Source organism: Artemia sp. Qi Xiang Cuo, chromosome 4 (assembly GCF_049724085.1).
Source record: "Artemia sp. Qi Xiang Cuo chromosome 4, ASM4972408v1, whole genome shotgun sequence".
Lineage (NCBI taxonomy): Eukaryota > Metazoa > Arthropoda > Branchiopoda > Anostraca > Artemiidae > Artemia > Artemia sp. Qi Xiang Cuo.
In genome coordinates, this window is record NC_142797.1 from 78,592,600 (window position 1) to 78,615,195 (window position 22,596).

At 35.4% G+C, this 22,596-nt stretch overlaps 1 protein-coding gene across 1 annotated transcript in view; it reads left to right on the plus strand.

The window, feature by feature from the left end:
* The window catches only part of Trap1 (TNF receptor associated protein 1), a 42,584-nt gene that overhangs the window by 13,047 nt on the left and 6,941 nt on the right, over positions 1-22,596 (plus strand). The window contains exons 4-8 of the mRNA XM_089088548.1: positions 6,205-6,371; positions 8,241-8,424; positions 12,814-12,976; positions 15,528-15,641; positions 18,154-18,371. Of these exons, the coding sequence (XP_088944674.1) occupies positions 6,205-6,371; positions 8,241-8,424; positions 12,814-12,976; positions 15,528-15,641; positions 18,154-18,371 (846 nt within the window). The remainder of the gene's footprint in view (positions 1-6,204; positions 6,372-8,240; positions 8,425-12,813; positions 12,977-15,527; positions 15,642-18,153; positions 18,372-22,596) is intronic.

Sequence of the window (22,596 nt, forward strand, 5' to 3'; positions counted from 1 at the left end):
TCAAATAGTACCTATTCGCTGCCTAAGCTCAGCCCAACATTCTGAGAAAATCTTAATTTCTCATATATTTTTAAATATTTTGGGTCAGTTTCCTGAGATTCTAGGGCGGACTGGTACTTCAAGTTCTCAGCTATAGTGATCTATTTTTCACTTAGACAAACCATCTATAGTAAAGTTCAATAGAGTATAGATTATGAGAAAAATCCCAGTACCGAAATCAGTGCACATTTCCTTATTTTTTTCAAGTGTCCAGCTGGTTGAAGGGAAATGGGCAGGTGGGAGCCTCCAAAAATTGTCCTTAATTCATCTTTCGCCTTAGAACTTATTCACAGATGCCTAAAGCCGTGAACGGTTAGACTGTTTCCCTAGCGATAACCATGCATGCGCTACATACATACCAACAATATTTTCATTTTCACACGGGGTCCCAATCTAGCCCGTGTCCATCGCTTAGCATTCAGGCTTTCAGACCCCAGCGCTCCAATCTGAACACTGAACACTAAAAAATGTCCAAATTCTGTCTAATAGCCTAATTAATTAAGAATTTGTATCCTGAGCCCCTGATGATAATCCACAAACCTTATATGAGGGGGTCAGTATGAATTGAAAATAGTGAAAAATGAAATTTGCTCAGAATGCTGGAATGACCTGAGGGAATGAATAGATAATATTTGGAAAGTGACTGGAGACGACGGGCACCCCCTACCCGCCTATCCTGAAGAGAGAAGCTTGAATGCTAAGCGATGGACATGGGCTAGATTGGGATTCCAAGTGAAAATGAAAAAATTTTGTTGGTATGTGTTTGCCGCATGGTTACCCTCTGAGCAACGGTCTAACCATTCACCGCATTAGACATCCGTGAACAAGTGCTAGAGCGAGAGAGAAATTTGGGACAATTTTTGGGGGCACCCACCTGCCCGGAGTCCTAGGCAAATGATCCAAAACTTGAAAAATTGAAATTTGCTCAGATTGCGGGGCTGAGCTGTGCCAATGAATAGGTACTATTTGGAAGATGATTGGAGAGAGAGTAGGTGGAGAGAAGCACAATATAAGGGTACAATTATAGAACCCAAAAATAGGACTTGTATGATGGAAGCAGCGGACATGGGCTAGATTGGGGCTCCATGTGAAAATGAATATATTGTTGCTACGTCTGTTGCGGATGGTTAGCGCGGGGGGGGGGGGGTATTTTCCGGGGGAGTATTTTCCGCGGGGGGGGATTTTCCGGGGGGTGAGGGGGTATTCGCCTAGAACCGGGCAAAGGGTTATAAGGTATGCCCCGAGGGCATATAAGGTTTTTATGGAAACGGTGGTTGTATATACCTCGGAGGGGGCTCATTGGATTGGAAATATGAAGTTGAAAAGCCATTTTTAAGTCAAATTTATAGGAGGTCAGCTATACCCCCCCCCCCACGTCAAATTTTTCCCAAATGTATCTGATAGAAATTTTGAGATAGCCATTTGTTCAAAAATAGTCAAAAAATCTCATAACACGGCCTTTAGGGTTGACACATCCCCCCAGAGTATAGGGGTAAGGGTTTTAATTTATGCCCTGGGGGATGTAAGGTTTTTATGAAGAGGTGGTCTTGTGAACTTTAGAGATGGCTCATTTGATAGGAAATGCATAGTTCTAGTTCCATCTTAAGAGTCAAACGTGATGGAGAGAAAATAGCTTCCCCCTCCCTGATATCCTATTTTCTCCAAACACATTCGATCGAAATTGTGAGATAGCCATTTTGTAGCCAATAGTACAGAGTAAATATAACAGTGTCTTCAGTAATCAAATATAAGAAATATTTAGGAGGACGTTGAACTAAATAAAAACAAACTATGAGCATGTGGACTTTCAAAAAAGTGAAAAAGCAATATCTCAAGAACAACTTAGATTATTAAGTTCGGTCTTTAAGAGTAAGTTGTGGGGTATTTTGAACTAGCCAGAAGGTACTATGTGTATACTTTTAATACTACAACTACAGTTATTGTAACTAGTGAAGCTAAGAGTATAAAGGTGAAACTTCTAGGAAGTGTTTAAGGGGCGTTTCAATTAAACGAAAAAACTGTATACATGCAGGTTTCCAAAAAGGCATATAAGCAATATCATAGGCAGCGCCACTCTTCGATTCAAAATTAAAAGTTCTAGGGTCCTTTCTAAGAGTAAAAAGAGATTGGAGGGCAATCAGCCCGTCTCTCAAGTCGATTTATTTCCTAAATACATCAAGTCAAAATTTTGAGACAACTATTTTGTTCAGCATAGTAGAACGTTCCAGCAACTATGTCTTTAGGGATATTGGGCATGTTATACCCCCACAATTATGCAATTGGCCCGTTATGCTATAAGAGATAAGATAAGATTTATTACAAAAAGCCTGTGGGCCATAGCAACACATAATACAGTCTACAAACAACGCTCAGAAACAAAATACAACTTTAGATAATAAAAATCAAAAAAAAGAAAAAAGAACAGCAAAACGACAAAAAAAACACACCAAGGTTCAACATTTTAACCAAAAAACACTAATCATAATAAAATTCAAATCCTAAAAACCATAACAAGCTATCCCCTCAAACATGATTCCATATGTTTAATCCCTAAACGAAGAAACTTACACAACTGTTTAATAGCACATGCGTTCCTCTCAGCCATCCGCTCAATTAACCAGCATTCACTCCCAAACACTCGTCCAAGACATTCATTCCGCAACTCAGACAGCTCTTCACACTCGGATACAAATGAAATAAGTTCTCATTCACACATCCACACATTGGGCAAAAATAAGGGCTACTCGCCAGCCTAAACTTTTCCAAAAATTTCCTTCTCTCACCTAAATCCTTACTATCCCCTTTTACCAACAACAAATTCTTCAAATCCTCTTTATTCAACCCAAATTTAAAATAAGCCTCCTCCCCCCAACAGTCTTTGGCTTGGGAGTAAAACCTAAAAGACATAGATTGTTCCTTATGAGCTTGCCACTCTATGATTTCATGGTCAGTTAGGGTTTGCTGGACTTCCTTCTATACTGGCACGGTTTCACCCATAGGGCCTTTTCCTTCATTCCACATCTCCGAAAGGCCACGAAGGTCCAGTATTTTCTTGACCTGATTTGGCCATGAATCACGTCTACCGTCCTTCAAGCTCTCCAAATAAGCTGACTTAGGAATAACTAAATGCTACTTCAAAACTAAGTAAAAAAGCACTGTGTTTGCGGTTGCCAATCAGCAATATATCGAGAACGACTGGGGGTATTACGTTGAAGCTTTCGGGGTTACTACTTCTGCTCTTACATTTTAAATAAATAGATTGTTAGTGTATCTAGGTTGTCAAAGAGCATAGATAGAATTTTTTTGGGAATGATATTAAGTTTTATTTTTTCAGGTCAACTTGAGGAGGTATAAAATAAAATTGAAAAATACTATTTGTGTCAGGATTAAAAATTGTTTTGAAAAATTTTCTCCCAACATACAAATAGGAAGCCAAACTATGGATTCTAATAGAAAAAAAAAACCGAAAAAGATATAAAATATTTCTTTTTCATGAAAATGACTGTCAATAAAAAACGAACAGAGATTAATCTAAAAAAAACTTTTTCCACAAATCAAAGAAAAGTAAAGAGCTCCATTAAGCCAAAAATGGGCAGAAATGAAGTCAAATTAATCATCTAGGCGTAAAACTACCACAAATCACTATCAATAAATAAATAAAACTCAAAATGAACAGAAATTAGAATAAATAGCCGAGTCAAACTCGAAACGAACAAAAATTAGCATTAGTAAGGCTGATAACCCCCATGCCTTTTCAAGACCTGAACATAATTTACGCTTTACTGAAAACAAATCATGTTTAAATGTTTTCACTTTTTTTTACTTAAATAAGTAAAAAAAAAAAAATTACTCACTCTTTTACCCTTTTTTTATTTTAAGGAATAAATATCAGTATAGGTATGTATGTATGCATGTATGTATTTCCAAAAAAAAACCATCGGGCCATAAGGAAAAAACAAAACAGAAACAGAACATAAACATAACAAAACCAAAAAAAACACAAATAAATTAAAAAGAAAAAACTACTTATATATGAATCTTCACGAAAATATTTATAAAGAGATACATCTTAAACTGACATATGTTAAACTGACAATCCATGGTCATTTTTTTTTTTTTTTTTTTTTTTTAAGTAAAGCCTAAGTTATGTTATTGTCTTCAGAAGGTATGGGGGTTGTCAGCCCTAGTAATGTCAATTTTTACTCGTTTTGAGTTTGACTCGGCTATTTATTATAATTTCTGTTCGTTTTGAGTTTATAGGTATATTAAACTGACAATCCATGTTTTTTTTTTTTTTTTTTTTCACAGTAAAGCCTAAATTATGTTCTGGTCTTTAGAAGGCATGGGGTATGTCAGCCCTAGTAATGTTAACTTTTGCTCGTTTTGAATTTGACTCGGCTATTTACTATAATTTGTATTCGATTTGAGTTCATTTAATTGGTGATAGTGATTTGTGTTACTTTTACGCTTGGAAGATCATTTGACTTTATTTTTGCCCATTTTTGGCTTAAAGAACTCTTTACTTTTCTTTGAAAACTTATTCAGTGGAAAAGTTTTTTAAATTAACACAAATATATGACACCGTCATTCAGCGAGGGGGGGGAAATTTCTAAGATTACCAAAAGCCCCTCAATTGGAATTTTATCTTAAATACAAATTGGAAAGTAAATTGTAGTTCAAGAAAAATTGATGCAAAAAAAGAAAAAAAAGCTAAAGGTAGAGACATTATATGTAAGGAGAGTATGTTTGTCGAAAAGCTCAGAAAGTAAATCTTCCAATTCAGTAAAAATTTTTTTATTCTATTTGAAGATAGCACTTCAATTATAAAAGGTAACTAAGTAGGAGTAAATCCCCGTTTCCCCTTCACAAGGGCTCAGCCTGGTACGTGCGTAGGATTTCGTTTCGGGGTGGGGCTCTCGGTTTGGATCGGGAACAGTGCCAAGAATGGACAAATAAGGTGGAAAATTTAAGAAATGCTGCTAAAAATCATGCAAATAACAAGTGTCTCACGCCTTTATACTTGTCAGGCCTCGGTAAAAGAGGTTCTGTAGATGTGTCACATCAACAAAACTTTGAAACAGGACTGGATTTGGCGTCGTGGAGTCATAGTTTTAGTAAATTTTTGCTGAATGGAATCGGAGTTAGAGTCGGTATGCTGAAAATGTCTCGATTCGGAGTTGGTTATAACTTATAAAATCTAGTTAAATGAAGCTTTAAAACTGGGCTGTGTACTCGGAGTTTTTGTAAATTTTGCTAAATGGAGTCAGAGTCTGTATATTCAAAATGTCTGGAGTTGATTATAACTTATCACGGACTCCACAGCTCTGCTTACAAAATGGATGGGTGACATAACACCCAATGTTATGGATTTGTTGCAGAGACCTTTTGTCTCTTAGCCGTCTTCGTATCTTACACTCGTTTAGTTTTCTAAGTACGCAAGTTTAAGATAGTTACAATCAACGAGAAAAAATGAAGAATGGTGCGGTATATTCATCTTGAATGTAACGGAGACGCTTATACCCAAGGATTTGATTTGAGCAAGGCCGTACCCAGGGGGGAGAGGGTAGGGGGTTTTGACCCCCTCCTCCCTCCCCCGAAATTTTTGTCTGACTCGTAAAAACGTAACAAAAATAGATATAAACAAATTTTTTTTACGTTTTTTAGGTTTTTGAAGTTTTTTTGTGTACCCCCCCCCCGAAAAAAATCTTTGAGTAACCTCCCCCCCCCCCCGAAGAAAATACTGCGGACGGCCTTGGATTTGGGGGAGGGAATCAACAATAGATAGGCGTTTCAAGTCTTTTGTAGCCGTGAAATTGCCAGAAACTGCGTATTTATGCATGATTTTTTTGGGGGTGGGGGTGGGGGGTTCCAACGCTCTATAAGTCCTGTTAACAGCATTACTCAAGTATATAGCAAGTTCACCCTTCATGTGTGTTATACTGTTTCAACTATTCACTAATGCTAATCTAATCTAAAATTGCTTACATTGGTAAGGAAGGGATCAAAGTGACAAAGTTCCTCCAACTAGGACGGATTCAGTCTATTTAAGGATTTTTTTTCAGCAAAAACAAAAAGAAAAAAACTGATTATTTCTCATCGCAAATACGCTTACCAGTTGTGTTTCTTATGCACATTTTCATTATAATATTAGCTCATGTATTGCAGGCATTTCTCGAGCAATTAAAGGACAAACCAGATGCTGGAGGAGTTTCTAATATTATTGGTCAGTTTGGTGTGGGTTTTTATTCTGCTTTTATGGTGGCTGATCGTATAGATGTATATTCAAGGTCATCGAGGCCGGATTCAAAGGGCTTCAAATGGACGTCTGATGGGTAATTAAATCCAATAATAATTATAAAAAATAAAAAAAAATAATAAATAAAAGGGCTTCAAATGGACGTCTGATGGGTAATTAAAACTGATATATTTTGGCCAATTTCTCAAGTGATAATTACAGTCAAGGGATCAAACCACTTTCTGTTTTTTACTGAATCAAATGGATTTCTTTGGCTGCTGTATGATGGTTGGAAAAGCGTTTTTATTTTTTTAAAGAGTTGCTTTTTTTCCATTTTTTTTTTTTTGGAAAAATGCTGTTTCTTTCTTATTTCTATGGGCGAGGTGTTAAAAATCTTAAGGGATCCTTTGAATTTTCAATATTTAATGATTTAAGAAAGTTTGTTCTATTTTTAGAATAGTACTATTAATTTTTCGAATTTTTGTTCTTTAGATTTCTGCCTTATATTTGTGGGTGATTTTTATAAATCTTTAGGGATCAAATGGCCTTTCCTGGTTTGTTTTCTATGGTTAAGAAGTGTGTCTTTTTTTTCAATAGTGTTTATTTTATCAGATATTTTTTCCATATTTTTGAAAAAATTGGACTCCTGCCTTGTATCTGCGCGGGTCAACGAAAAATCCTTAGGAAATCAGGTGAATTTCCGAGGGTTTGAGTTTGGTTGCTCAGAATGCCTGTTTATTAAAAAAAAATCTCAATTATTTTTCAGAAAAAAGGGGGAGGAAAGGTATTAGATGGATTCTAGTGGGAATGACTTGGCGCATTCCTCTTCCATCTTGTAAAAATTATTTTTCAGGTTTATCTTTGATAACTTGTTTAATAAGTAATTTCTGGGACTACTAGACACAAAAAAGAGGACAGTGTTTACAGCCAGTGATCAAAATAGAAAAAATGCAAATTTTTGGTAAAGTCCTTTTTTAAGCCGTATTCATTGCAATAGTAACACTAATAGGAAATAATAATTATAAAAAATAGAAAAAAAATAAATAAAAAAGAACGAAAATAAGAATGAAATAAACGTAAAATAAATAAACTTTACTTTTTGTCTTAATGGCCGCCTATATCGAGCCGGCGCCGAATAGGAACTATGTTGAACTCGATTAATTATATGGTCTGTATAAAATGAACATCATATTTTCTATGTTTTATGGTGGTTTATGGTGTATACGTTATGTTATTATGTTATTGTGTATATGTTATGCTATATATAGTATATGTGTTATTATGGTGTATATTGTGTATATGTTTTAGGGTAGCATGGTGGCTTCCTAATTTCAATCTCCCTCCTAGGCCCCTTTTACCTAGGAACCACTCTCTGATGTTTAGTCGGCAAAATAGGGAAAGAACATATGTTTTGGCAAAAACATCTGCTAAGCCGTCTCCAGTTCAACATTGAAAAATAGAGAAAACCAGATGTACAAAAACTGTGGGAAATAAAAAAAGATGAAAAAAAAGATGTGGGGAATAAAAAAAAATCGAGAAAGCCAGATGTACAGAAACTGTGGGAAATAGCGATGAAAAACAAAGCAATGTGGGAAATAGAAAAAAAAAACAACAAGAAAACCAGATGTACAAAAACTGTAGGAAATAAAAAAACGATGGAAAAAAATGATGTGGGGAATAAAAAAAACATGAAAATCAAATGTGCGAAAATTGTGGAAAATAGAAAAAAAATGATGAGAAAATGATGAAAAAATGATGTGAGGAATGAAAAAAAGAGAAAACCAAATGTACAAAAACTTTGGGAAATAGGAAAAAACGATGAGAAAAAAACAATATGGGAAATAGAAGAAAGAAAACAGGTGTGTAAAAACTGTTGGAAATAAAAAAAAACGAGAAAAAAAATATATAAAAACAGGAATGCAAAACTGAAACAAATTGGAAAACAGCGAATCTTTTTTTTTTCAAGATCTGGAACATATGAAATTCAAGAAGCAGAAGGGGTTCAACCAGGAACCAAAATCGTAATCCACCTCAAATCAGATGCTGCTGAGTTTTCCAAAGATGATCGTGTTAAAGAAGTGATCAAAAGATACAGCAACTTTGTAGGAAGTCCAATTTTTGTTAATGGTAATCAAGCAAACACTGTTCAGGTAAATTGAAAATTTTTTCTAATTGTAGATTCATGCATATGCAAGGGGGAGGGGAAAGAAAAGACGCAAATTTATGTTTTGAGGCTATAATTTTTCTGTTAAACGGGGAGTGGGATCCTATGGACCAATCTCAGAGGGGAAAGGAGTCTTCTCTCCTGTCCCTCCCCTTGCGTAGTTATTTGTAGCATCGATGCAGACAGGGGGATAATGGGGGGGGGGGGGAGGAAGCAACGGCCCCTACGGGAAACAAGAAGAAAGGAAAATGAAAAGCAATCTCATAGAATCTTGGTAAAAAGAAAGCTCCGGTAACACTTGCCCTTATCCCCCTGGGAAATTTCCATACGGTGCTTCTTTCCATACGGTAAAGAAGGAATAAACTTAAATAACCGAAAGTATTGAATCCAAAACTTTGAATGAAACTTGATAATTTTCATATGTCTAATATGTATCATATATAGTTTCTAAATTCTGATCTAAACCTCTAGTTCTGTAATTTTCTTTTTAGCATATCCAGACCATTAAGAGGTTTCTAAAGCTGGCTTAAGAACCCCCGCCCCCCCATGGGGTATCTCTGGTTCTGTAGGTTTTTAAAATATATTCAGACCATTAAGAGGTCTCTGAAACTGGCTTAAGAACCCCCACCCCCTATGGGGAACTTCTAGTTCTGTAGGTTTTTTTTAAGCATATTCAGACCATTAAGTGGTTTCTGAAACTGACCTATGACTTTATATGATTTATATAACTATTATGTAACTATTTTTATGACTATATAAATATTTATATATTTATTCAGATATTTTATTTGAATATCTATATATTTTATATGACTATTTATATGAGTTTAATATAAGGTTGTTGGGGTTCCACCCCTTGTTCTTTTTTTTCAGATAAATGATCTGTTTTCTTTTCCGTAATTACATTTGCTTAGATTCACCTATAGTATAATTTTCAATCACAAGTTAAACTCTCGTTGCTATGCTAGATTCTTTTGCAATAAGTAAGCTTTCAAGTTAAATGCCATTTTTTTCTTCCGGGTCTGGGCCATTGAAAGATAATATTATTCAAAAGAAGCCAGGGATTTGAACTTTTGTTTAGCTGATTGGTTGGGGCAATTCTAAGGTCCATCCCTACAGAAAGAGCGTTTGTACAGAAGTAGTGTTTTTGTTTTTAGTCTGCATTTGAGACCCCGTTTAGAGAGTCTGTTTTTTTTTCACAGTAGATGTATGTGTTTTGTGCCCTTTTGGAAGAATACAAGTAAGCTATTTTCTACAGCCGTGTAGACTATTATTTCCAGGAACCTACACAGGGTAGGAAAAGAGTTTACGAGATATACCGTAATTTATTATTTCGACAAGGGGGTCCGTTTACCCCCCCCCCCCTAAGAGATAGCTAGAGATGTTATTGGTGACCCAGGTTGGGTGCACCCTTGGCCTTGAGTTTGGAAGTTTGACCGTTCGATCACGTTATCACACCCTGGAGCAGAGTATACTGTAGAAAGGGTTCTAACATACTCTATTAATATATAACATACTCTATATAACATACTCTACGTTACATAGTGGTAACCGCGAGGCATTCCATTACAATATTTGGCGCCAGCGAGGCTTTCCACTCCAATAAAGTGGTGCAGCACCATTTCTGCGTCAATATCTGGTGGCAACCGTGGTTTCCAATACAATAAAGGCCTAATGTTCCTTATGTGCCTTCTCACTGCACACAGTATATTTGAACTCGTTTCTCTGATCCATAGTTTTTATCAAGAAATTTCTCAGATAGAGATATAAATGTAGAATGACTTGTATCATACGGGTTTTTTGGTTTTCTACTTCGACACTCTAGCCCCGTAGTTTTTTCTTTGCATGTTAAGGTTTTTGAAAAATCTGTTATATTGTTCTGAGGGACCTTTCCTGCACCCCCTGTAAAATCGAAAACAAATTACCCTAAAATTTTCTTTTTTTGTATTTTTGACAAGTAGACGTGACGATTCAAGATGTAATTCAAATAATGAAAACAGGGCCTTTCATTTTTACCTTTTTATTTTTTTCTTTTAAATAACATGTGATTCTAATGTGAGGTTTGATGTTTCTCAGTGTCTATTTGTTTCTAAGGAAGTTTCTCAGATTTATACTCCCCCCCCAAAATTGCACTTTGAGGGTGGGTTGATTGCTGCTAAAATTTATAATACAAAACTTGCAAATTGCTCTTTTTTTGTAGAAGAAATGACGCTAAAGCAGTAGGTACACTTTGGGAAATTTCATCATATGTAGTTTCTAAGACTAACAATGTTTTATAGTTCTTAAGTACGTTTCTAAACTTGTAATTTGGAGGTGGACAAATGCTACTAAATGTAAAAATACTTGAAAATTGCACTCTTGTTAGAATCAATAAAGTTAAAGCAATTTATGCACTTTCAAAAATTTGGACAGAATAATTCTGGAGATCCTCTCCCCCTCCTCTCCCCCTACCTCCTTTGAGCATGACCTTAGACTGGCTTTTTCTTCTGTGTGTTTTGTCCCAAAAAGATTTTTCATCGAAAGTCGAGCGAACTGAATAGAACCGGATGTTTCGCTGTTTATTTCTTTCAGCCATGCACCGGGAAGTGATATCGATATTGGTGACTGATATTGAAAAATTACTGTTTAGACACGTGTCTAGACGTGTAAGTCTAACTATACTTGGATGTGAAGGCGTAACCCTAGGCTCGCACATAATACTTCTTTTTCTTTCGATTTTTGCTGTTCCTGTCAGGTTTCATGCGTTTCCCTGCACCATGCATCAAACAGTTCAATTGTTGCTGAATTATTTCGATTTAAAAAAAAAAAAGTTTGTTTATCCAATTCCATGTTTTAGGTTGCATTTATTTTGCATGGTTTTAGCCTATCGTTTCTGTTTTCACGAACAGAATAAGCCGATTTGATATGAACGATTGGGCATATTGGCTGCTTCTGTGAACCTAGGATGCACCTTTGTGGATCTGTGAACAGCTTTGTGAAGCCAGGGTAATAGGTTTGAAACTTAAGCAACACTGGCTTATTCAACCGTTAATCAAGATTGGGAAAATGGAATCTGAGTTTTTGAATTGGTTGACTGGAAACCTTCACAATCCTTTATATCTTAGAAAATTAGGAGAAAATCGAGAATTGAATTTTTTAAGAAAATAACCTCCATATGTAGTTATGTAGTTTTTGGTAATAACAGGTGCCAAATTAAAAAAGAAACGTGAGTAATAATTAATATACGTTGAAAAATAGCCAAAGTAGTTAAGAGAATAAAGATTTTCTTTGAAGGTTTAGCTGTGTTTGGGAATCAACAGAATGATAGTGTTGAATTTTTTTTACGGACAAAAAGCGTTGTCAAATTTAACTAATAACTTTGCTTATTTATTTCAATGGTTGAACATGGCAACACTGACCAAGACGTGGTGCTGGCCTTATAAAAATCTAGGAAAGTTTTACTTTTCAGGTATGAAATAGACCTAAGACGGGTCCAGAGGGCAAAAAAATGTTTTTATTTTGATGTCCTTTGAAAAAGGGCTGTAAATGAAATCGTGCTGTATGAAAAACACCGTATTAGAGTTTGTTTTAGAACACGTACTGCGGATAAAGGATGAAAGATTGCCAAAGATCGTCCTTTTCGTTCAGCCATCTAGGCCCAAACGAGAAGCAGGTCATCCCCAAATACGCTGGTACAAATTGGTGGAAAACCAACTATTGGTGCGTAACGTTAGTGAATTACTGCTTTTAAACTGGTGTCACCATAGATACCATAGATTATAAAAGTCGCACACCTATGTATGACACCGTGATTAAAAAAAAATACCTATTTAAAAAAAAACTATGGTAAAAAAGGTGATTACTTTGTAACAATGTTTCTTGCAAAATAAAAAATTCAAAGTTTTTGGAATTCATCTGGCAAAAATTGGCTGAAGGCCACCTATTGGTTAATGGTCGAATGAAGAAAAATTTATTGTTAGATAAATAGCTATCAGTATTAGACTACTTTGTAACGTGTTTCTTGTTATAATAGTTATCCCGATGGCATGAGGCATGGTTTTCATTGCCGCACGATTTATACAGTGGCATCAATTAGTGGAAGGCAGGGGAAGGACAACGGACCCTCCATAACCTTTTTTGGTATTTTCATTGAAAAAATCTAAAAAACAAAATTTCCTCCCCTGGATTTTTAAGAAATATTTTTTTTTGTACCTTCAGCAAAAATTGACAAACGAAAATGCCCCTCCCCCTACGATCTCGTAAATTGGTATCCCTGGATTTATACGATCATGAATCATAAGGCCTATAGTTTCCAGTGTGCGGTTATAGTTCCAGTGATCGGAAGTACACCTGTTATAATAACTGACATAGCATTATTTTCTTTTTTGGTTTTTAGGCTGTTTGGCTGATGGACCCCAAAGAGGTCACAGATGAGATGCACACGGATTTCTATAGATTTGTCGCTAATTCATTTGACCGGCCTCGTTTTACACTTCACTACAAGACAGATGCGCCAATCAATGTCCGTGCTCTGTTATATATCCCTGAAAGCAAACCTGGTAAGGCCCAAGCCTGTGACGAATTTTAATGCTGTTCCCATTTTATTTTTGTGGTAAAGCTAAACACAGTTTTATTTTACCTGCTATAAATAAGATCCACACTGTAATTTAACGCCACTCCTCCCTCTGGAGGAGTGCCTGCATATAATTACCTCCCTCTTCAGGTGCCTACATATAATTACTAGGCCTATCCTTATGTTTTTTATTGATACGCAACAAATGAATTATATCTTTTTCTCATTTCGTGCCTTCAGTTGAACGACCCATCCGTCTAGTAGACAGGCGCACCGATTAGCGGTTGCAAGTTAGGCTGAGAATATTCTAATTTCTCACATAAAAGAAAAAGCTACACACTCTGTCCACATATTCGTGCTTAGTTTGCCTATATTTGTGGAGGTAGTTTTCTCAATCAGGAAGTTATTGTTTATATTGTTTGTAGTATCATATATTGAAACGTCCATTTTGATGGAGAGTCGATGCCATATTTAGTTTTCAATATTTGGTATTTTCTACTATTTTTTACATTTTTGGGTTATTTTCCTCAGGTTATTTTACAATTTTTTACTTTTCATTTTTGGGTTTTTTCATCGAGTTATTTTACTTTTGATTTTCGTTTTCTTTTCATCGGACTGTTTTACTATTTTTTACTTTTTATTTTCGGGTTATTTTCATCGGGCTGTTGCGCTATTTTCTACTTTTCATTTTCGGGTTATTTTCGTTGGGTTATTTTGCAGTTTTTACTTTTCAGTTTTTTTTCCCTCGGGTTTTGCTCATACTGTTCTTTGCATTCGTAAAGCAGTCCTGGTAATTCTTTGCATCTGATAAGTTTTAATATTGTCCCCATTTGTCTATTATAAAAGTAAATACAGTTTTGTTTTCTCCCGCTATATTTATGGTTTGCTCTGTACTTTTAACCCCCCGCCCCCTCTCCAGTGTATCAAACAGTTCGTGGTAACGAAGCGTAAGTAAGGAGCGACCCGACTCAATCGTAACCGAAACTCTAAAAGACGGAATTTTGATACCAATAGATACATTAAAAGAATCAGATTTTAATGCTGATTTCAGATATGTAAGTTTCATCAAGTTTAGTCCAACCCATCATAAGTTCCACGCCTGAGAAAATGTACCTCGTATCCGAAAAAAGAAGGAAACACCCCCTAAAATCTATAGAACTCTAATGAAAATCAAAATATCAGATTCAGCGTATCAGAGAACTCTACTGTAGAGGTTTCAAGCTCCTACTTGCAAAAATGTGGAATTTTGTATTTTTTGCCAGAAGAAAGATCACGGATGCGTGTTTATTTGGTTTTTTTTTTCGTTTTTTTTCCAGGGGTGATCGTATTGATCAAGTAGTCCTAGAATATCTTGAGAGGACTAATTCGAACGGAAATTAAAAGTTCTAGTGCCCTTTTTAAGTGACCAAAAAAGTGGAGGGCAACTTGGCCCCCTCCCACGCTCATTTTTTCCCGAAGTCACCCAATCGAAATTTTGAGATAGCCATTTTGTTCAGCATAGTCTAAAATCTAATTAATATGTCTTGATGATGACCTAATCCCCCACTGTTCCCGGGGGAAGGGCTGCAAGTGATGAACTTTGCCCATTGTTTACATATAGTATTGGTTAATGGAAAGGATACAGACGTTTTCAGGAGGGATTTTTTTCTAGTGAGGCGGGGAGTCGGAGGAGGGGGGTTACGGAGTGAAATATTTCCATGGAGGAGGTTTCCTTGGGGGAAGGGACATTTCTATGAAGGGGTCGCCAGATTTCCCAGCATTATTTAAAAAACGGTCAGAAATTAATAAAAAAAATCAACATTAAAACTTAAACGAACTGAAATTATTATGTATATGAGGGGGTTCGCCCCTAGTCAATACCTCGCTCTTTACGCTAAAGTTTTTTTAGTGCTTGCAAAAGAGCTATCTTTCTAATTAACCGGTCTTTGTGATTCAGGGGCTTGTGATTCGGACAAAATTCGAACTTTAGCGTAAAAAGCGAGGTATTGAGTAGGGGACGAACTCTCTAATATACGTAATAAAGACATACGAATACAGAAGTTCGTTACGTAAGTTAATTCGTAAGTTACGTCAGAACCAAATTTCGAGAAAGCCATTTAGCTAAAAAGGTAAAATTAATATGCAAATTTTTTTTTTTATTATTCTTGTACGGTAAGCCATAATCAAAGCTGCATTAATTCAAAAACGTTCAGAAATTTTAAAAAAAAAAAGTTTTTTTTTACTGAAAGTTAGGAGCGACATTAAAACTTAAAACGAACAAAAATTATTCCGTATATGAAAGGGGATGTCCCCTCCTCAAAGCCTTGCTCTTTACGGTAAATTTTTTTATTGTTTTAAAAGATAAAGTTGTGAGACAGAGTCAAACTTTAGTGTAAAGAACGAGGCGTTGACAAGGGGACATCGTTGACAAAATCATAAAATATTGTAATTGGGGAGGAGGAGGGCCGGTGCCCCGTTCGTTGCGCTTGTCTGATATGTGACTATCTTTTAATTCGTTGCCCTCCTTCGGCTATTTCATTATTCTAATCTTTTTCTAGGTTTATTTGATATGAGTCGTGAGACGGAGACATCTGTATCGTTATATTGCCGAAAAGTCCTGATCAAAAGCAGAGCAGATAAAGTACTTCCAAAGTGGCTGCGATTTATAAAAGGTATTGTGTGACTCATATTATGGTGACCATTTATTGCCACCGTCAACCATATAATGGTTTCCTTTTAAAATAGTATAGAGTTTTCTTTTAAATAGTGTAGATTTATATTGCTAATTTCTTACCTAAATGTTATTGACTTCGTGATTGATGGACCGCTAGGGAAACTGTTCTTAGGCGTCCTTTGTGGGTAGATTCTGGAGAATTTTCACAAGGAAAAAGTTCTTCATGGGGAAGTGATCAACATCCCATACTTTAGTTAAGGGGAAAATTGCCGTAGTACAACTATTAAAAAAGTAGCACATATGTTAAATATAAACAAAATCTGTTTTCCTATGAAAGTAACGAACGCCTAAAACCTTAAAGTGCATAAATACCCCACATAGTGATAGTATAGCTTAAAAATGCGAAAATCACCCTAAATATTAAAGGGTTACCATCTCCTGAACCCCCTCCTTACCCACTTTGTGCTGATATTAATAATGTGTTCGAACATCCCTTATCCAACATATCGGTTTTCACTAACTTCCCTGGATGCAATCTGTAAAAGATTATATCAAATACTTATGCGGCAACTTGTTAACTGAAATTATGTTAACAACGACGAATAACAACATTAATCGTATGTACTCCATGTGTATGTACGTATCTACTCCGTATGTACGTATCATATGTATCGTATGGTATGTATCGTATCATACCGTATGTACGTAATCGTAAGTACGTATGTACTCCAACATTAATCGTATGTACAACATTAACGTATGTAAAAGTAGCTTATTTACATATCTCTTAATGTGAGACTAACTTCCTAACTTTGCACTAACTTCCCTGGATGCACTCTGTAAAAGATTATATCAAATACTTCTGCGGGAACTTGTTAACTGAAATTATGTTAACAACGACGAATAACTCCCGTACTCGTATGTTCTCCTTATGTCCTTATCGTATGTATCGTATGGTGTGTATCGTATCATACCGTATGAACATTATCTTAAGTACGTATGTGCTCAAACAATAATCGTATAAACAAAATTAAAGATTGTAAAAGAACATTAATTACAAATCTCTTAATTTGAGACTAACTTCCAATCATTGCACTAACGTCCCTGGATGCAATCTGTAAAAGATTATATCAAATACTTATGCGGCAACTTGTTAACTGAAATTATGTTAACAACGACGAATAACTCCCGTACTCGTATGTTCTCCGTATGTACTTATCGTATGTATCGTTTTGTATGTATCGTATCGTACCGTATGTACGTAATCGTAAGTACGTATGTACTCAAACAATAATCGTATATACAACATTAACGTTTGTAAAAGTAGCTTATTTACAAATCTCTTAATGTGAGCCTACATGTCATAATTACTCTCCCTTTTTGTTCTCTGCATCAAATTTCACATCTTTGCTTCATTTTAGAAAATAATAAATTTTTGTCTACATGTGACGTCACTTTCTGCATTTTCTGTGGTCAACAGGTGTAAATTACCTGACAACTAATCCAGATCGTAAATAGCGGCGAAGACCACACTGCCTTTCCATCATAAACAAAAAATGACATGTAGAACTATAGGTATTTTTTTTCTGTAAGACAGTTGAATTCCAAACTTTAAATGAATATTCGACCCTATGTCCAAGAGCCGTCCTCAGCGCAACACAAATAAAAATATAAAAGATTGATTTGTCCTGGTTAAACTTCGTTGGAGTCCAGATGCTAGGGCTGTTTTAATTTTATATATATATATATATATATATATATATATATATATATATATATATATATATATATATATATATATATATATATATATATATATATATATATATATCATATATGTATAGTATAGTAGTTTTTTTATTTATAAGTGGCTCGACGATACATAAGAAGCATAAGATACATAAGAAGAGAAAGAAAGGAAAGGAAAGTTAAGGAAAGGAAAAGAAAGGAAAGTTCATAATTCTAAGATATTGTTTTAGGATTAGTAATTTTGTAATCAACGCGTAATTTAAAGAAATGGTATTGATTTCTTAAGCAAATTGATGATGTCTATTATAAGAGTTAACATCTATGAATACGACAATTGGCTCATTTTTTTAAGAATTCCTGAGGTGGGTGATAACAAATTCGAGGGTAATATTGTTACATAGATGTACCGAATCAAAATTGTAAATAATGAAGATGACACACTCTCTTGAAACTAGAGTTATGCAGGGGATTTGTCGGTGGTGAATTATCCACGGGAGAAATTTTTTCAAATATTTTTAAATTTAAAAATACAATCTTAATTAATACTCGGGGGAAAATTTCTGCGGGACGAATTTCCTGCAGGAAGGAGTTTTTTGCAGAGAAATATTCTGGGGGAGGGGGGATTTCCTTGAGTTTACTTGCTTTTGAGCTTGCAACAAGGCAAGAAGTTTAAGCTAGTTTTACATAAAAAGTATCTAAAGAACGATTTATGTGAGAAAACTAATCAAATAATGTAACTATTTTTTCTTTTACAATTTTAGGGGTCGTGGACAGTGAAGATATACCATTGAACTTGAGTAGGGAGCTTCTTCAAGATGGTGCCATAATAAGAAAATTAAGAACAGTGTTAACAAACAGAATTTTAAGATTTTTGAATGACAAAGCCAACAAAAAGCCAGAAGAATACTTCGAGTTCTACCAAGACTATGGATTATTTCTGAAGGAAGGAATAGTCACTGGAACTGAACAAGTTGAAAAGGTAGCAGCTCCATTTATTACCACCATTTACTAAATTCACAAAGAGTAAAAGGTTTGGGCAGGGTCGTATCTTGGATTTTTGTCGGGGTTTTGGGTTAAAAATGGATTTTTTCCGGAGGGGAGGGGATGTTACAAACAAAAATTTAAAAAACGCATAAAAAAGTTTGTTTATATTTATTTTTATTACGTGTTTACGACTCAGACAAACATTTTGGGAGGCCCCCCCCCTGGATGAGAGCTTGGGTTTGGGTTTTATTTTGAGTTGTTTATTGTTGAGGTTAATGTAACCTGTGTAATGTTTGGTATTTTATTTGTCTGCAGTCCAAAGGTTTTAATGTTTCAACTCAAGGCAACGGTTTTGCTATGATTCGGTAGCTGAGATTCATTTATCCATCTACCTAATTATATTTTTGAAAATTGCCTTGCATTTTTTTACTGAAAGATACCTTAAAACGCATGTAAAACATGGTCAATCGTAAAATTTTCCAGTTTTCTAAGCTATTAAAATTTACGTTTTCTGAGATTGAAGGATACGTCGAAATGCATGAAAAAAGATTAAATTGGATTTTTTTTTGTATTTTCTAAGCTTTTATTTTTTTTTCATTGGGGAATATGTCAAAAGGCACAAAAGATGGAAAAGTTTTACAATTTCTAAACTCCTAAAGTTTTTTTTTCTTGTTAATCAAATAAACTTTTTCCACAAAATAAATTTTTCAAAAAAAAGTAAAGAACTCCATTAAACCAAAAATGAACAAAAATAGAATCAAACAATCTACCAAGCACACAACTTCCACAAATCAGTATCAATAAATAAATGAAACCCAAAACAAACAGAAATTAAAATACGTCAAACTGAAAACGAGCAGAAATTAATCTGAGTAGGGTTCTAAACACTATGCTTTATGAAATCCAGAATTCACTAGCCCTTTGAATTTCCTATCAAATGAGCCTTTTTTGAAGTTTCTACGACAACGCTTTCTATAAAAATCTTATATGCCCCCAGGGCATAACTTACAACCCTTACCCTGAGGACTGTGGGGGAGTGTCCTCTCAAAAACATAATTTCTATGTGGAAATCAACTACGCTGAACAAAATGGCTATCTCAAAATTTTGATTGGATGTGTTTGGGGAAATGGTGGACGTGGAAGGGGTGTTAGTTGCCTACCAATCACTTTCGACTTTTAAAAAGGGCACTAGCGATCCAATTTCCAGTCGAATAAACCCTTATCGAAGTTTCTACGACAACTCCTTCGATACGAAGTGCCCGGGTCTAAAGGAAAAAAAATACGTTGTGCCAACATCGTTCTTTACTTAGGCAGCGCTATTCCGCTGCCTATGACTGAAGATGGCTAATGGCTAAAAGACATGGCTAATGGCTAAAAGACATGGCTATGGCTAAAAGACATGGGAAAAAATTATAAAAAAGGGAAATTTTCCTATTTTCTAAGTTTTTTTTGTTTTTGATTGAGGAATACGATAAAAGGCAGAAAGAAAATAGTAAAGTTGCATAATTTCTAAATTCAAAATTTTGTTTTTCTTTAGAATGAAGAATACTTTAAAAGCCATGACATTTTTTTTTACTAAAATAGGAATATTGTCCCACTCTCTATGCTTTTAAAATATTCATTTTTTATACTGAATAAGGCATTAAACAGGCATGAAAAACATGGGAAAATGGTCCTATTTTTTAAGCAAGTTTAGACCATTCTCTCAAGAAAGTTCTAAGCAATGTCATATTTGTGGCAGTGAATGATGAATGGATAGACCTATGCTGATGAATCCAATATTATAAGTATCTTGTCCTTTTGTTGTAAGTTGAGCTGTAGACTTGGCACAAAACCACATGCTTCTCGGGGAACATAAATGTAAATGCTTATTAATTGTTTGCTATGATTTTAATATTTGAATATCAAATTTTTCTAAGCTGAGTAATTAAAACAAAAATGAAAAGAAACTATAAAAACTATTCATAGTTACTTCATTGACAAATAACGTATTTCAAACAATAGGCTTTACGAAAAATGTGGTTCAATACCGCTTTCTTGGGCTATAATGAAAGGAAGGTCGAGATGGCTAGGGCACGTTGTGAGGATGAAGGATGACAGATTGCCGAAGATTGTTCTTTTCGGCCAACCGTCTAGGGCTAAACGGAAAGCAGGTCGTCCTCGTGGGGTGGTAGGACGTCATAAAGAAAGATTTAAAGTAAATGGGAACTTCCTGGGTGAGTTTATAGAGGGAGGCTTTAAATAGATCGGGGTGGAGGAGGAGAGGGGATCGTAGCTGGGCTGGCCTTAGGTGGCATGGTGCTGCGGTGAGTTGTTAGTAGTAGTAGTAGTATCGACAAATAGCAAAAGACTTGGGGTATATCCAAAAAGTTGTTCATTATTAATGCTCATTAATTGTTTGCTTTTATTTGAAGTTGCTTCAACTTCAACTTGGAGGTTTGAATATCAATTTCTCTGGATCTGATTAACTTAATACTCAGTATTGTAGACAGTATTGCCAACTACAGTTGGAAATGGACTCATTGCTAGGCTGACATTTTAAGACTTTTGACGCTGATTTTCGGGGGATAGTGTCCCAAATTAATTTTGAGGCAACATGTTGTCTTATTCACTTACAAAACATTCACAGTAGGTTTCGTATACAACTGTAATATGTGACTTAGAATACACGAGTTACGTATGATATCACAATATCGATGTGCCTATCAAGTGTATATGTGCGTGTTTTGTTTGTGTATGTACCCTTTCCTTTACACTAGAAAGCAACCGATATTAATCAGTCTAGAAGCATGAAAACTAGAATAGTTGTCAAACCACAAGAATGGACGGAGCCTATTGCTGTTTGTTACTACTTGGAGTTTGAATACCAAATTTTCTTAAGCTGATTAACTTAATGGGTAGTTTTCTACTGCTGTATTGCCACTCGGGAATTGTAAAAGGAAACATCTGTAGGTCAGAACTTAAACTTTTTTGGGGGTACTTGACATCGTTTTTAGCTGGTAACTGCTTGTGGCAACTCTGCGCAGGATTGGTTATAAATCCGACAAGACTAATGACCAATTAATTTAGTTTCTCACTTGAGTAAATACTTGTGAGACGCTACGTGGTCTCAAATTAAATTTGAGACAGCATAGTGTCTAGTGTCTCATGTGGTGGCCGGCGTGTACCCCCCCCCCCCGCGGAAAATATCCCACCGTGGGATATTTTAAGCTTTCCAAATTTGAGAATTTTATCTGAGTTTTATTTTTTTTATTTTCCGTAGGGGGAAAGAATTGTGTGTATCTTTCAGCTTAACGCGAGGCAAGACAAAGACAAGTGACACAATAGATGGAAAATATAAAGTTTGGGCTATATATTTTCACATTAGGGGGGGGGGGAGTAAAGTATTGCGGGTCTGCATGCAAAATGTGTTATGTACAATTATTCTGCATATTATGAAGTAAGAATTGTTTTCTGAGTTGAAACTGTCCAAATACTTTACCCCAAATACATTGGTTGTCAGGTTCATGTTCAATTCAAAATATATAATATATAATATATAATAATAAATATATAATATTGCATGTCGATCTAAGTGTATAAGTGCCTGAATGTGTTTTTGTTTGTATCCACACTTCTTCCATTACACCGGAAATAAGCTGAATGAACCACACTGGAAACGTGAGTGACTGTGTATACAGAATAGCTTTCGAACCATGAGAACGAACAGAGGCAAAAAACCGAAAGCGAAAACCGGAAAGAGAGTACCTGAAAAGAAGCGTGTAAAGGCCAAAAGCTGAAGGTTTCGACCAAAGAGTATGGTAACTTAAAGAGTGCGAACTGGTGCTAGTGTCGACAAAGAAGACCATTAACGTGGCACTTGGTTTTTTTTTCCACTATAATACTAAGAATAACTAATTTAATTTGTGTAGCCTAGTAGATAAAATTAGTGTAGTAGATTTAGGTATGCCTGATCTCAGTTCCTGGCAGAAAAACGATTACAAATCTTGAAAAAAAGGCCAAGTGTCGCCAAATGCTAGGTGGGGCTGATGGTTTTTTTTTGGTCGACACTAGTGCCAGTTTATACTCTTATAAGTTACCCATAGTCTTTGGTTTCGACAATTTTCGTCAATCGTTGACATTCTGTGTATCTGAAATTCCCAAACTTCTGAAATAATTGCAAAAAACCATTTGCTGAGCTGCATTCTAAGGAAGAATCAGCAGGACAATGTATGTTCAAT